The 17187-nt window shown below is 39.7% G+C and overlaps 1 protein-coding gene across 1 annotated transcript; it reads left to right on the top strand.

The window, feature by feature from the left end:
* Nucleotides 1–519: 519 nt before the first annotated feature.
* Nucleotides 520–15183, top strand: slc17a6b (solute carrier family 17 member 6b). Its single transcript, XM_068731099.1, has 12 exons — nt 520–1114; nt 2682–2937; nt 3871–3989; nt 5687–5801; nt 7253–7340; nt 7460–7546; nt 7979–8121; nt 8315–8464; nt 9331–9463; nt 9832–9942; nt 11222–11349; nt 12232–15183. The coding sequence occupies exons 1-12, from the start codon at nt 1041–1043 to the stop codon at nt 12571–12573; spliced, it is 1746 nt and encodes a 581-aa protein (XP_068587200.1). The 5' UTR covers nt 520–1040; the 3' UTR covers nt 12574–15183.
* The last annotated feature ends 2004 nt before the right edge of the window (nt 15184–17187 follow it).

Genomic DNA, 17187 nt, shown 5'->3' on the forward strand with positions numbered 1-17187 from the left:
GATGTGGTTGTCGGGGGGATGAAAATAGCCTTAAATTATTGATGGATTCCTACGATGAGCAGAGGAGCTTGTTGGGGGGGAAATCCACTCCTGCTCATTTGGTTTCCATAGCACCGCCCTCAGGAGAGCTGCAGCTTTCATAAATGGGATGGACTGTCCTTGTTTTTTTTTTTTTAATATGTTCATACATTTAGGCATGAAAACGCCAAATAAAGATATATAATTTAAATATCTAAAGTTGTAGCCTATTAAATGTCACATCATTTAGGCTGCGACATGAAGCGAACGATTGAACTATGGAAACATTTCCTCCTCTTCCCCTCCGTTGTTTTATGAAATGACTGATATAAAAGAGACTCATACATATATATATATATATATATATATATATATATATATATATATATATATATATATATATATATATATATATATACATTATAATGTTATATCTTGATTATGGCCTTAATTTGTGCTGAGCAATTGGCCAGATGCTGGACGCGGAGCTGCTGTCGCTGACCTCGGTGCTGAACACGACGTCAGATGAACCTGCGCGCTCCACAGGAGACACGATACAGTCTCACTCCCTCTTTGATTTATTGAAGCTACTCCAAACACCCACTTCTGCTTTTTAAACTTTGAGATATTTTATTTTTCCGTTCTTTCACTCTGTCTCGCTCTCGCTCTCTCTCTTTTTCCGGACAAATCCATAACAGATCCACGACGCTGGCTAACATTTTCACTCCGTTTCGTGTTCCGTCGTGATGGCACTTGGCGCGGCTACTGTACGCCAGGCAGGAGGTGGTATGGTGGTGGATGAAGGCGCACAGGTCGTTTGATTCCTCCTCTTTATTCGCTTTCGCACTTTCATAGTGCAGATTAGACTCGTCTTTTGGATAGTCGCCTCCCTGGACTCAGATTTATCACAACTTGGTTTGTTGTTTTCCTTGTAGCCGCAGCAGTCGGCCATCCTGCGCCGTAACATGACGATTAAGCAGTAAAAGAATAGTGAGAAATAGGCCTATACATAGAAACTGGATATGGAGTCAGTAAAGACGAGAGCTGCGGCGGGGGTGAAGGAATTTGCGGGGAAGACCCTGGGCCATATGTACAGGTAAGGACAGGCTTTGTTTTTTTCATCTGGATTGGCGCGCGCCAATTTCCTCGCGTTAAAATATGATTATTTGCATGCTTGTTTTTAACCAGACACGAGTCAGGGTGGTGTGTAGGTGTGCAGGTCACCCACAATTGTTTTACAACTTGCGGGGATCTCTAGTCACGCCTCTAAAAGTGAGAGGAAAATTATGCAATCAAATGTGTGTGTGTGTGTGTGTGTGTGTGTGTGTGTGTGTATGTGTGGGTGTGTATGTGTGTGTGTGTGTGTGTGTGTGTGTGTGTGTGTGTGTGTGTGTTTGTGTATGAGAGTGTGTGTGTGTGTGTGTGTGCGCTGATGGCAGGGGGTTTGGGTGTACTTAGATGTCACTGAATGAGAGCGTGCACGCAGCCAGTTCGTCCTGATGCAGGGGGCCTGTACGTGTATCTCATTAGCGGACAGACAGGTTATACGCGACGTGCGGATTTTGGGGGATTCATTCATAATTTGTAACGCATTTCTTATCATCTTTTAAAACCAGTGACGCATGCATAATGATAAACCTGCAGCCTGTGTTTCAAATAGAAATAAAAGGGAAATAAAACACCACTTTGGCCATTTCAACCGACTGCATGACTGTGGTTTCTTTAAGACGTCTGGCTCGTTTCTGCGTATCTGGCTTATTCATGTATCTTAATTCTTTACAATCTATGGTAGAAATACAGTAAAATCGCATGCAAATAAATTCATGTGCTGCAGAATTATGGTTTCAAAGACCTTTCAGAAAAGCTCAGCTCCTCTATGTTTTTCCAAGGCCTTTGATTTCTCTGCAAGTCAGTCACAGCCTACATCGATTTGCATTTTATTCGATTCCTTTTCATCAATTACTTCTGTTGCTTTTTTATCCTTTTGCAGACACGCATTTAAATGTTTAGGTTTTAATCGTTTTGCGTCCTGATTTTTGGACAAGAAACGTGTGGCCGATAAATGTGACTTTCAGGAGAGGAAAAAAAAAGGCGGACTTTGAGGAATGCCCACAGACGTGTGTGTCTGGAGGCTGGAGCTGCTGCTCGGTCCCGTGAATACTAATGAGTGTAAAAGTGAGTGGGCTGCTGCAATGCGGTACAGTCAGGGACATGTTCGCCTGGTCTCAGCTCTGTAGGCCAAGTCTCTTTTTGTCCCATTCGTTTTATTTTCCCATGTGCAAATACAGAAGACATGTTTGATTTGAATTCGTTGTTCGTGTCTTTTGAGTCCTCTGACTTGAAGCTCACAGATTTGACGCTCCTTATAGTGTGACAGAATAAACTACAACATGGAGGCCTCTCCATCCGTACAGCTGCTTTTATCATGCTGATGCTGGAAGAACTGCCCCCTGAATGTTCCTCCCTGACATGACACAAAAACCTCTCAGTTAGGCACACAAACCACTCAACTATACCCAGTCCATAATCAAGTATTCTCACAAGTGGAAATAGAAACGGGCCTCCTCAGAAATGTTTCCCATTACTGGATAGATTTTTGTACGGGGTGCATCATCTCGTACGATCAGGGGACACTGACAACTGTCCTCACCTGGCTGTTGCAGGGTAATAGAGAGGAAACAGAAAACCGGGGAGGTGATCGAGCTGACGGAGGATGGGCGGCCCCGGGAGGCCGCGGAGAAGAAACCCCCGCTGTGCGACTGCAGCTGCTTCGGTCTGCCCCGCCGCTACATCATCGCCATCATGAGTGGCCTGGGCTTCTGTATCTCCTTCGGTATCCGGTGTAACCTGGGCGTGGCCATAGTGGGCATGGTCAACAACAGCACCATCCACGAGAACGGCAAGATCGTCATCAAAGAGGTGTGGCAACGGCAGCGAGCGCTCCTGACGCACAGGCAACGTAGACCGCATGCCTCGAGACACAAGACACCTGACTCGTATTTAATCAAGAAAATAAAGGACAGGAAAAGGAAAATGAATTCCTCCACACATGATATACGGTATATGTAGGGCCTACAGGCCTATTCAGTCATACAATCACTTAAATAGCCCCCAATAATCATTTGCTGATAAGTTTTAACGCAATTTAAGTGGGTATCTGTGGGTATGGAAATATTTTAAAAGCTTGAGATATTTGAATGCATGCCTTAATCGTTAATTCGCCATAAAGATGCTGCCCATGTTTTATAATGTCCACTAGCGTTTATAGCTGACATACATGCATAATACATATTGTGAAACAGGCTATGTGATGCAAATTAAAAGAATCAAATGTATCCTGGATGGAAATCATGGAACCTATATCAGTTGACGTTGTTCTAAACACAGTTCCTCGACAGCATTTATTTGCATAAAAGGCAATAAATAAAAAGACACATTAGTTATACATCTACAAAAATATGTCTCAATAACTGAATTCACAACAGTCTATAGATATTTAGGTAAAATTTAATAATATGTTGTAATTTTTGCTTTTAGGCCAAAAAATAACCGAATCGTAGTCTACCTACATCTCACACACAACTCTTTACTTCCGCACAGATTGTCAATTGTTTTTCTTTAACAGTGCAGGACGCATGCATGGTTTTGGTGCACAGGGCAATTTAATGTGATCGAAATAACCAGGTGCAGGCCTTTAATAAACAGGCCCGGCTTGAGATCAATCCATTCAGAGAATAAACGTTTTTCGTTTGTTTCGAGCCTAAACATGTTCATCAGAAGACATTCAACTAAATTCAATGCCATTGTTGGTCTTTTTTTTCACTGGTTTTGTTTTTCCATATTGTCTCCCAGAAAGCCAAGTTCAACTGGGATCCAGAGACGGTGGGACTGATTCACGGATCATTTTTCTGGGGCTACATCGTTACACAAATCCCGGGAGGATACATATGCTCCAGGCTGGCAGCAAACAGGTAGACAGTCCTCCTGGGGAAATACCAATAATACATCACAGTCACAGTCATTTTTCACATTATGTATTTTCTTATTACCATTGTTTGCCAATTAATCAAAATGACTGAACAGTTGGTCTGACTCTCTCTTCGTCTCACTCTCATTTTTGTGTTGTCTGTTATTTCTAAAATAAGGAGGAAACGAAAATGAACACATGGGGACTGGAATAAATTCAGATAATAAAAAAAGACAGCCAAGGCCAGACACGAAAAAAAAAATGGCGTTTTGCCTGAATTATGAATTGGTTAAAGAATTCACAGCTACAGGCGGAGTCTCACCACATAAAGGCAGCAGCCAGACAGTCAGCTGCTCTGAAGTGAAGCGGAGCTGCAGGGAGGCACCGGGCTGGCAGGCCTGCAGCTCCCGGTGTCAGGGCTTTCTGCCACCTGTTAATGAGCTCCCTGGGGGAGCCGGGTCTAATCTGTCGCTCTCTCAGGGAATGGAGACCAGACCCTGTCTTGTCGCCAAAGGCTTTAATTCACATGAGCACTGCCGATGCGTCATCATATTTATTACAAACACTATATGCTACAACATTAATACGAAGATGCACGTTTTTTGCAATTGAATGTTGATATGCACAAACTTGCCATTTGGTAAAACTACCATGAAGGCAAAATGGTTCTATGCCTAAATATTGAGCACGCTATAATTATGAACGTTTAGGTCTATAAATTAAAAGGCAGCCAAATATTGACAGACACCAATTTTGAAAAAGAGGCCAGTATGTCTAACAAATCTACCTGCTATAACGTCATATTAATGTGGCCTATAGCGCTCGTTTTTGTATTACATTTATATTTCCCTGCACCCTGGTTGTCTGTTCCTTGTCCTGTTGATTGACACGAGGATGTAATCGAATCAATTGGTCTCGTGCCCAACAGTAGTCTCAACCGGATTAGGACTTGCCCCCCTCGTGCAGATAAGAGGGGCGGTAAAACGTGACAGAAATGAGAACTAGCTCTGTGTTTATGGATGGCCTGGCCCTCCCTGCTTTTATAATAACCACAGATAGCCTCATCTTGTCAGAAAATTAAGAGAGTCATTATACGCAAATGTTGTACAAAAAAAAATTAGTGTTTGATAAATCTTCTGTTTGCATCTATGTCAATGTCAAATTAAAATTAAATGCCATTTTTTTATGAAAAACACATTTCTTGAAACAGTAGGCCAAACCGAATTGAAAACGGTTGCTAGGCGACACGTGCGCATCTGTTACGCGACTGTTAACGGGGCGTTGCTCCTTGAAATATTTATTTTTCTGATGTCAGAGGAGCGCGTGCCAATCAGAACCGAGGACACAACAAACGAACATCGATTCGTAATAAATGATTAGGCTTTACACTACAGAGGTTTTCACATGCGGGAGATATTACTGTCTCCGCAATGACATAAAGACAAAGAGACTTTTAATGACCTTTCATGTTGAATATATAAGTTGATCATTTGCCATGGCTATTTATTATAGATAATGGTATGGTACTAGTGCTAATAGCTTCCTTAAAAACATAAAGGGATATTTCATCATGTGATATTTCAATGCGTTGCTCCTTGTCACTACAGAGCTAACATATGGCAATGCCATTCATTCAGTTCAGTTGAAATCATTATGATACATATGAAATGCTACATTTAAAATACATCTTATAATTTTCAGGGTATTTGGTGCAGCCATTGTGCTAACCTCGACCCTCAACATGTTCATTCCCTCGGCTGCCCGAGTCCACTATGGGTGTGTCATCTTTGTCAGGATATTACAAGGGCTGGTGGAGGTAAGAGTGTGTTAACATCTAAAGGTGTATTACAATTTTTTTTTTTATATTTCTGCCGTTTAATACAAATCGTGGATAGATTCACAATTAAAAATCAGCCTTGAAAAAATTCTCACTAATAATAGAACATAAAAGTGACACGTGTAACGGAGTTTCTATTAATGTGGCAAACAATAGCTGAGGATTTGCAATAATACAGTACACAAAGGGGCTTCCTGCAAATGTTACTCCAGGAGAACGCAAAGGAAAGACTGTAACACTGGATGTTTATCCAGAAGAAATGTGAGAGCTGTATTGATCCAGTCCTCTACAGCCGAGTGTTTGTGGGATAGTCTAGCTTCCTATTTTGCTGTCACACTTTGTATCAGGGAAACACAACAGCAAAGTCCTGGGAGATGCATATGAAAAGGCTGATAGGCAAAAATACATCGCTCCTCGTATAGAGAAATATGACACCCAGATATCTGCCTGCTGTGTAGTTGATGTTGATAAAATATTGGTTATAGAGCAAAACACAGAAAGCTGATACTACAGTTCTTACATACACAAATATGACAGACGTAATGACACGTAAAAATTATGTTGTTGGGGGGTCATCATTTGTAGAAATGTGTTCATCTTTTAGGATAGTGGAATGTCTGGACGAGAGTTTTTAATATCATTTCAATGTTTTTAGACAAATGGTATCAAATGCTTTATGGTGGATAATTATCTCCCCAGTAGCCTAGCATCATAAAGCATGTTACAGCACATCTTTATTCAAGGCTAACTTATAGGTTTGAACAGTTTTGTGGAGAATAAATACAAACAAATGTAATGTTATAGCGCACTGCACTGCTCTCCTAAGAAAGTACAGATTTCATTTTGCGTCAGCACAGTTTGTTCAGATTAGTGTCTGATGAACATTTAATAGCTGCAGGGCTGCTTCGCTCCATGAACAGCTCATCAGGTCCTCTGTAGCAATTTGTTCATGTTAATTACGAGGGTGAAAATGTTAATTTCTTTTAGTTATTATCAGAATCTGTTGATTCATGTTCATATGTAAAAGGATTTTGCCTCTTAGACTGCTAGTAATTCCTAAACTCAAATAATCCAGAAATACAGTTTCTGTGCAGCATAACAATGCCTTGATAATGTTTGAAAATGATGGGTAAGTGGTTGTTTCTATTTATATAAGGCGTTAGAAACCACTCTTTACCTCATTGGCTCAATCAAAAATGAATGCTTACTAATTCCTGTTATTTGTATATTGAACAAACCCGTATATTTATTTTAACCAAATGCCAAAAATGGCCGACATGAAGCATTGACCACTCTCCTTAAATACATCCATTTCCAAAACAAACTGTGTGTATCAGAAGTGCTGACATGATAAGCTGAAGAACGTGGAGTTCCAGTCTGCTGTTTCTTACCATGAATGAACACAGACTGTCTCTGTGTGGTGTGTTTAGGGAGTGACCTACCCGGCATGTCATGGCATCTGGAGTAAGTGGGCTCCTCCGCTGGAGAGGAGTCGACTGGCCACCCTCTCATTCTGTGGTAAACACTCATTTCTCAATTTCTCCTATTGGCATTAATAATTTAGGTGAAGAAATGATGTGTTATTAACGTAATGGTGAAGAAGTCTGACTTGACTCCCTTGTCTCGCCGTCTGTCAGGCTCTTATGCTGGTGCTGTGATAGCGATGCCTCTGGCTGGGATCCTGGTTCAGTATTCAGGCTGGTCCTCTGTGTTCTATGTCTATGGTAAGATGGATCGATGATGCATGTGATATGTGTGTATTGTTGCACGAGTAAATATGAGATGTCAAATTCATTCATTAATACAATAAAGCAAATACAAATATGTGTATATGTGGAAAGGCTCAAGTGTTGTCAGGCTGGTTAAAACCTTGAGAGTTTGACACTCAGTGAAAGTCAAATGGATTTATCCAGGCAGACTGCGTATTGATTTCCTCCCCCCAATGTTTTGGTGTGTCAATATGGAAACATATTGACACCCCCATGTTTCTCACTGGATTGGATACAGTTAACTCTCCTGTCTGGGTTTTATTCTCTCAGGCGTTCTGGAAAGTCAACTACTCTGTGTGTGTACCTACAGCTGAGGTCAAAATTGGCTGCAGTACTTTGTCTGTAATGATCTAGAGTTCTGACACGTCTTCTATCTGTCATGTGCAGGATGCTTCGGCATCTTTTGGTATGTGTTCTGGGTCCTTGTGTCTTATGAGAGCCCCGCCGAACATCCTACCATCACTGATGAGGAACGCTGCTACATAGAGGAGAGCATTGGAGAGAGCGTCAACCTATCGGGTGCTGCCGAGGTAACAACCTGGTCAATGAATATCATTTAATCCACCCAGCCCTCTTTGTTCTCAACCCTTTTTGTTGTACAGGGTACTAGAAGTACTATACTTCAATTCCATCAGCCATTTCCATCACCTTTTGTCTTTTGTCAGGGAGACGCTATCAAACGCATTTATGTAAAATTCAATCCTTTTTGATAATCTATTGCAGAAATTCAAGACCCCCTGGAAGAAGTTCTTCACCTCTATGCCCGTCTATGCAATCATTGTGGCCAACTTCTGCAGGAGCTGGACCTTTTACCTGCTACTGATCAGCCAGCCTGCATACTTTGAGGAAGTCTTTGGCTTTGAGATAAGCAAGGTGAGCTTACAATAAAACTCAGTGGACATGGTGACAAACGTGGAGCATGTATTGAGTGATCGATACATGATGGATTCAAATGCACTGGAAATAATCCCTCAACACTAGTGCCAGCCTATTTGAAGCTGAGCATGTGACACTTTGCTCTTGGAATGATTCATTATCAAAATCAATGTCAGCAACTGGTGGCCTGTGGTCCTATTGACACTTTACATAACAAGGCAGCTTTGGTTCATAAAGGATAAAAAGATAGTAAGTAACTGCTATCACAAATCATTTGACGCTGATAGTTTTTTACAATTAAAATGATACGGTAAAAAATAAGTAGCCATAGAACAAGTGATTCATATTGAAACATACAATCAATGTAACATCAGGTTACATCATCTCTTAAAGCCCCTACAAACTTAATTTCACATCATAACAATAAATATTCATGATGAAAAAAGCAACAACCAAAGTTAAAGTTTGGGGGAAAACATCTCCAGTTCTAGTTAATTAAGTCATTAACAACCTGTAATCTCACCCTGCTATTTACCATACAGTGCACTACATACCCACTGTATTTGTTTGTCCAAAACATGTGAAATGTATTCATTATAGTGCCCTCAAAATTCAGACAATGAAACAAAAAAGTAGTGTCCATGGCAACAGTCCCACATTTGTCACGATTTACAGAAGCAAAAAAAACAATGTTTTGTATTTAAATTAAAAAAAAGCTCACGAGCCCTGATTATGTGGGACCATATTCTGTCTGTCACTGTCCCTGTCGGTGATGAAACTAAATGATGTTGTGCTTCCTCAAAAAAGGCATCATGAATGTGTCGTGCTGCCTGAATTGGTTGATTTTCTGCTTGTGGTTACAGGTCGGCATGCTGTCCGCGCTGCCACATTTGGTGATGACCATCATCGTTCCCATCGGCGGGCAGCTGGCCGACTACCTACGCAGCAGGAACATCCTGACGACTACCACTGTCAGGAAAATCATGAACTGTGGAGGTGAGAAGTCTGAACTGAGGATGAAATATCATTTTCCACACCTCTCTCTGCTCAGATACAGGGTGTTACATAACAGTGTTGGATCCATACTGCTCTTATTTTTGTTGCTCTTCACTGCCAGAGAGATGGTTGTGTTTATATTTTTTCTGTTCAATACTTAGTTGACTCGCTGATTGTGACTGTGCATTGATTTTTATATCTGTCCCTTGGGTAATTGAGTGCAGACCATGTATCATGATTAATTCAATTGGCACCACCATGCCCAACAGCCCGTGGGCTTTGTGTGTTTCTGTGTATATGTGTGTGTGTGTGTGTGTGTGTGTGTGTGTGTGTGTGTGTGTGTGTGACCTGCTGTCTATCTCTGTTAGGATTTGGCATGGAGGCCACATTGCTGCTGGTGGTGGGATATTCCCACAGCAAAGGGGTGGCCATCTCCTTCCTGGTACTGGCAGTGGGCTTTAGTGGATTTGCTATATCAGGTTAGTACAAGTAAAACACACTTTATGCTCAATCAGAATGTAATTTAGGTAGAATTTAGTGTATGACATACTACATATAAAACGTGTGTGATATTTTAGTGGGTCTAATGTGTGTAGCTTTCACAAAAGAAGGCCAATGAGGCTGGAAGTCACTTGAAGTGGATCAATGTGATAAATTTGGGAAAAGAATACCTTTTACAACAATGTCTGTTTGGTATTACTGTACTGTTTCTTGACATTCTTTTTTAAGATAAGCCAGTGCTTTGTAAAAAAAAAAGAGCTAACAATGAAATTTAAAAGTTTAGATAAATTAATTTTATAATAAGGCTTATATAATAATAATGAAGATTGATACTCTCTCACATGTCAGTGTGTTGTAGATCTTCTCATCAAACTATTTGCAAGAAAGAGAAAAAGCCCTTTTTCCAAAATGCCAAACTATTATAATAACAGTTTACCTGAAATTGTGAGATTTAGTTTTTCCTTTTTTTCTTTCATTTTGCTACGTTGTTAGAAATTAGAGTTACTTTAATTATAAGATAGTTGGTCCTTTCCAGACTCTTTGACATAAAATAGTATAACAATCATTGTTGAAATGTATTTGAAATACAAAACAATTTTGTTACCATCCCAAGCATCGGTATGTTTGCTGTTATTTGATAATATGATGTTGCAGATGCATTAGAATTGAGGGTTCTCTTTTAAACACACCAACAACACCAGCACCGAGCTTCATCAATATAAGCTGCGTAGCTACAGACTTCCTCAAGACATCAGATTACAGATATTATTTGTAACACATTTTAACTGACGGGCAAAATGAACCTTTTCAGCATTCTTCAGCCACTCATTCAACAGATCTTTTCATGTTGATGCGCAGGTCTGTGACTGTGTGCAAAATCAGTTTCTTGCCAGTTGTTCTCGAGCTCTCTCCTGGAGTGTTTAATAATTCAGTGCTAGCTAGCTGTCTCGGGGGATTTGCCAGGCAGGCAGTGTGAGGCAGATCGCGGGGACACTTAGTCATTCAGCCAGTCACTGTGGGGGAGGAGGAGAACGTGTGGCGAGTTACTGCCTATTTCTGCAACAAGATGGTCACCATTTGGGCTACTTTCATCTAAAACTATGTCCAGCTTCTGTTTTGATACATACTGTCACAGTGGTTTGCCTAAATTTGGCATTTTAATCTGGTTGTCTGGCTTTGTCATAATTGAAAAAAAGGTAAAATGTATCAACAATATTTAAATTGAATGTGTTGCTTTTTTTTTTTTTGCTGCATCAGGCTTTAATGTCAATCACCTGGACATCGCACCGCGCTACGCCAGCATCCTAATGGGAATCTCCAATGGTGTGGGTACCCTGTCTGGGATGGTGTGCCCAATAATTGTTGGTACTATGACAAAGAACAAGGTAAGAGCTTCTCCATTTATAGTCACCAACAATGGCACTAATAAAGATCCACTCATTTTATGTGTGCAATAAGTAGGTCTTAAAGACCTAAGTCAGCAACAAAGTCCCCCTATTTAGCATTTCATAGCAGTAAATACAGTAATTGATTTTGTCTGTAACAAACTATAACGCAGCTGTAAGCACGTATAAATGTTTATCAATATATTCCTCAATACGTATAACTCTTCCTGTGAAGCTTCCATAAAAGCTGGCTGAAGTATAAACCGATTATGAATGCTGATATAGTAAAACCCAGTTGTAATGACATTAATACTGTAGAGACTCTTTTTGGGATGTGGTATGCTAAAACATTATGAAATTCAGTTTCAGATAAAGTGACAGATAACATCAATTAATAGGACAGATGTTTTACTTGACTCAGAGCCCTGCTTCTCTAATAATCCTTGATTAGTGGTACCTGGACAGTAAATATATGAAAGTATGTATGTACATTATATACTGGTCACATGGGGTCATATATTGAAACCCAAGACTCAATGTTTTATTCATGGCTGCACCAGCTTATTAAATGGAAATATTACAGATTCACAAAACACACATTTCTCAAAAATAATTAAATTGTACATTTGTTGGGGACTATTTCAGCGGAAAATGAACACACATTTGAGAGCTAGTGAGAACTTGCAGCAGCAGGGTGGTGTATACTATGTTGGTGGTAAGGAATATTGAATAATGTAATATATATATAACAATTAATATTGGACAACAATGTTCCTTGCACACAGACAATACTTGTAAGTGAGATCTTTTCATTGTTGGCTTTAGTCATTTTCACAATAAGATGGACATAAAAAATGTTTTGGGGTTTGCTTCCTTCTTCAGACTCGAGAGGAGTGGCAGTCTGTGTTCCTGATAGCCTCCATGGTGCATTATGGGGGTGTGATCTTCTATGGGATCTTTGCGTCGGGAGAAAAACAGCCGTGGGCCGACCCAGAACTGACCAGCGAGGAGAAGTGTGGCTTCATAGACGAGGACGAGCTGGCAGAAGAGACGGGCGACATCACTCAAAGTTACGGGGCCTTTGGAGGTCCGGCTAAATCGTACGGTGCAACCACGCAGGTGAACGGAGGCTGGGCTTCAGGCTGGGAGAAGACAGAGGAGTACGTCCAGGAAGAAGCGCAGGCGGGAGGCTACGGATACAGGCAGGATGAGGGATACTCCTAGACCCAAACACACATTCACCGACACATGAGTAGACTTATTTTCCTGTGTGTGCATCAGTTTAGTCAAAAAAAATATCAACAAAAGAGTAACAAGAAAAACTACAACCCGTCGCTGTATCGATTGCACACATTCAAAGGAAGAAAAAAAATCCCAGAAAAGTATAAATTTAATGTAAAAATTGCTAAAGTGTGTTCAAAATTCAAAGATATTGGATTAATAGAGGTGTATCACATATCAAATTGGCAGTCTGTAAATGTATTATTATGCATATTGATAATAGATATATTCATTCGGAGTGCAATTGTGTGTAAATGTGAACATTTTTATCCCATCAGCTGAGGCTTCCTGACCACACTGAAGCCAGTAGGGTTACATAGGAGCTGCCCATCAGAGTGCCGACTCCTTATTTATCAACTTAACTGTGACAGTACCACGTCCTAAGCCAGCCATTACAGTGTATAGATATGTCACTCCACAGCGTGGTGAACAGAAACTAGACCCTCTGTTGATATAGATTGTACTGTATCTCTGCACTCAGAGTAGTGTGTCCTTTTTAGGCACTATATGATGATTTTTGTTTTCTTATCACCGGCTTCTGTGTGTGTAAAAGTCCTTAACATGTATGTGAGCTTGTGTAGAGATTTGAGTGGCATAATGACTTGTGATGACCATTTGGTTACACTTTCATATAAGGTTAAAAAAACAAAAAACGTCTGTCTAATGTTTGCTACATGTGATGACTCGGTATCTCTGCAGATGAGCATTTTGATTTTAGCAATTTGAATCCATCACATCTCAGCAGTGTAGTGCAGGAGTAAAGCCATTCTCATTACTATACTTACCATAACTGTCAAAAGTCTAGTTGCACCGATGCATTGTTGAAAGATTTGTCTTAACTAAAATATATATAACAGAGATAACTAAAGAGTAACGATGTATGCAAGTAAATAGATTCAATTTAGAGATTAACAGTCATATGCAACCGTATGATGGGTTTGTGCAATGCAAAGAGTTTAGGAAAGTACAGATTAATCAAAACTTGTATGAGAGTCTTACATTATTAGAGCAGCAATCCTAATAATGTTTAATGAGAAGAAAACTAAAATTAATAATTCAAATTATATGAAATATATTTATATGATCAAATGGATAGAAGAGTAATTTAAAGCTAAGTATGTATCTATGCCATCAGATAGTATGAGTAAAAAAGCAACAATCAAAGTTTAAAAAAATGAATCTATCTTGTGAATAATCAAAACTTTCCTAACTTAAGCAGAAAGTTGAGTGTTCATGTAGGACCACATCTTTTAAAGTGAGAAGAAAATAAGTTTTCATTTCACTTTAAAGCTAAAGGGAGAAGAGTTTGAAATGTCAAATGACATTATAGAAGTAAACATTCCTAAATAAGTATTTCAATGTTTACATAAATCTATACTTTGCATAAACTTCACCAAAACAGGAGATTTCTATAACAGAATAGGTGTGAGATAGATAATGTAATAATGATGTGTCTTATGGGAGTCTGGTAATGAAAAGTGTTGTAGGCTCCTGAAGAGAAAGAACAAGCAAAACACACTCCAGAATCAGTTTTGTCCTCATTCTGCACTTACACTGAAAAAGTGTGATGGGGGAAACTTTTGTTTCATTTGTCTGTGGAGACCCAAAGTCAGCACTTCACAATATAGATGTGTGTGGGTGTGTATTTATGCATGGAACAAAGTGCAATTTGTGGTGTGTCCTTTTTTATGTTTCCTTTTCTTTCAAACTTATTTGTATTTGTCTCAGAAACTGTTACTGATGCTTCAATTTCTTTGCACAATCAACCAAAGGTGAAGAGCAGAGCTGGGTTTTAGCTGGAAGTCAAATATTTTTTAAGGGAGTACAGACCATCAGAAGCGAGGTTCCAGCGTTTGGACCCACAGCGTGCAGGTGGCACCAAATATTACTCAGTGTACAAAGCAATAAATCCATAGTAACAGTTCTGGTCAAAACGTCATGAACAGTCATTATGTAACCGTTTTTTATGCATTTGTTTAAGAGTCGTGTTTTTTTTGTGATAACAAATGTAGAAAATAAATAAATAAACAGAAAAAAACCTAGAAATATATGTATGAAAAATATAGTAATAGAGTCCAACACAAACGTCTTGACAACAAGGAAGAGTTTGTGACAGGGCTGCTCACCAGATGAGAATGATAAAAAGAGCTCCGTCTGAGAGGCGGACGCTCTTCTTCTTCATGTTTCTGTTTTTGTTTTGGTGTGTGCTGTGGTCCCCCCCCCCCTCCCTCTCTCCTCACTTTTTAGTTTGATTAATGTTCTTCATTCAGTGGCTGGACCCTCGTTGCCCTACTTAGCCACGTGCACCTCCTCTCTCCTCGTTCAACCCTGATTTCATTGACACAATATTCATCGACATTAAGGATGAAATCTAAACAGGCGATTGTACATTTTCAAAAATGACAAATGTGCAACCTGAAGTAGTTACAAGTTTCCCTTTTCTGTGCCTCTGAAGTTACAGTGTGATTCTATGCCTTCTGTTGCTGTGTAAATTGAGAGGTTTGTTGGTGTCGAACTGAAATACTCTATATCATTTTTGATAAAAAAAACCAAAACAAAAAAACTGTGTGTGTCCGGAGTATTTGTGTTGGCAACAAAGAAGAAAAAGTAATGGAAAAAAAGTCAGACAATGTTGAAGAACATATAAAAGGAAATTATGCTATTTCTTAGCTTGACCATTGCTACACTTTCCATTACGTATTCACATGCTGCTAATAACTCTAGTTGATAAAATTGCAATAACCGATGCACAACAACTGAAAAAGACATAATCAATATTTATGGATGCAGATAATATTTAAACGACACATAAATGGCATTTGACCTCTGCATTTAAGCCATCCAATGCAGTAGGAGCAGTGGGACTGAACCACCACGGGAGCTGCTTGGGGTTCAGTGTCTCGCTCAAGGACACTTGGTCATGTCAAACAGTGTTCAAAACCACAGTGGATGTAATCTGTTTATAGAACAAATACGGGATTTAATGTTGAGAAAAGGCTCTGTGAGGTTTCAGTGAGACAAGTCATTTCAGACTGTGACTGTGGATCAGGTGGAAACAAAGGCTGGGATATATATATATATATATATATATATATATATATATATATATATATATATATATATATATATATATACTGCTAGACTAATGTGGGAAATGGAGAGCAGGTGAGCTGGTGGGCGGGGATTACTACAGGAGGAAGTGACTGGATGGTCAGGTGACTGGGGTGGGTGGAAAAGTCTGATCTCCTGGACAAGCAGATTCATATGCAATGAAGGGGACCTGAGGATGTGGAAATGTGGCTGAAAGGAGGGACAGAGAGGCAGAATGGACAAGAATAAACACAACTGAGGCAGACATTGTGACAATTTTATATACTGTAACAAGACAGACATTCACAACATACCAAACACATTTTTCTTACTCACTGCAAGACACAGTAACATTAATATACTGATGTTGAAGGAATTATCTTATTTAAAAACTTCAGTGGGTGAAACCCTGACAGATGTGTTTTCAGTATAGTGTAGCTGCTCCACTAAGGCCACAGGAAGTCCTCAGTTAATGGCTGCCCTCCTTCCCCGTCGGTGAAATCAATGGGGTCGGTCCCCAGTGTTCTGCTGCACCTATCGACTGTTCTAACCTCTTAATGGAGACGAGAGGGAGGAGGAGCACTTATCGAGCTATTTGGAGGTGTTATTTTGATTTAGGAGCTGATCCCCACCTCCACCAACAAACCTTCAGCACACAGTTCTCATGATCTTCAGAGGAGATACTGTACAACAAAGCAGAACAGTACAGAGATACATCATTTTTTGTTACTTTTAGCTTAATGAGTTCTCCACTGAAGTCACATACATTGCTATACATATGTTTATTGGGACAAGAGAAATATGTAAAACCTGAGAAATATATATTGTTTACACAACATGAACATGAAACATTTTAAAAATCAATGAATCAAATATTGATAGTCATACACAATTAATCATAATACTTATTTTAGATTTCTTAAAACATAAATAAATCAAAAACTGCTGTAGATATTATTCAAAAATATTTACCACATGACGTAGATTAAATAAATAGATTAATGACGGCCACGTACAACATAAGAAATAGTCCAACCCTGCTAAACTATCCCCTTTAAAGTTCATGAAGAGTACCTGTGTACCTGATCATCTCCATGAAGTTTAACCTCCATGCCTATCTTTAAAGTCATTTTGTATGGGTTCCTGCACCATGAAGAGCCGTATTAGTGAAGTGAAATTCAGACCACATTCTCTCTCCTAGCATCACTGACGTCAAACAACTCTGCAGGAGCTCTGAAAAGCCCAAGGTGACACAGAGATCAGTGTGTGATTGATGCATAACTTCTGGATCAGGGGATATTAAAAGCATGCTCTCTGTCTATGTGTGTGTGTGTGTGTGTGTGTGTGTGTGTGTGTGTGTGTCTGTGTGTTTGTGTGTGTGTTATTGTAGCTCTTGTCCCGGCTCAGCCCATTGCTTTTGTTAATTTGACAGGCTCAATAAACGCGTCACCAGTCACCCCTAAATAG

Source organism: Cebidichthys violaceus, unplaced genomic scaffold, assembly GCF_023349555.1.
Source record: "Cebidichthys violaceus isolate CVI_PGR_0920_01 unplaced genomic scaffold, fCebVio1.0.p SCAF_5, whole genome shotgun sequence".
Taxonomy (NCBI): domain Eukaryota; kingdom Metazoa; phylum Chordata; class Actinopteri; order Perciformes; family Stichaeidae; genus Cebidichthys; species Cebidichthys violaceus.

What these genes read in the sequence shown, in the direction of transcription:
- slc17a6b (XM_068731099.1), top strand. Translation starts at nt 1,041, where the DNA reads ATGGAGTCAGTAAAGACGAGAGCTGCGGCGGGGGTGAAGGAATTTGCG. An exon ending in ACCCTGGGCCATATGTACAG is followed by an intron (nt 1,115 to 2,681) that starts GTAAGGACAGGC and finishes TGGCTGTTGCAG; the next exon opens with GGTAATAGAGAGGAAACAGA. An exon ending in GTACTATGACAAAGAACAAG is followed by an intron (nt 11,350 to 12,231) that starts GTAAGAGCTTCT and finishes TTCCTTCTTCAG; the next exon opens with ACTCGAGAGGAGTGGCAGTC.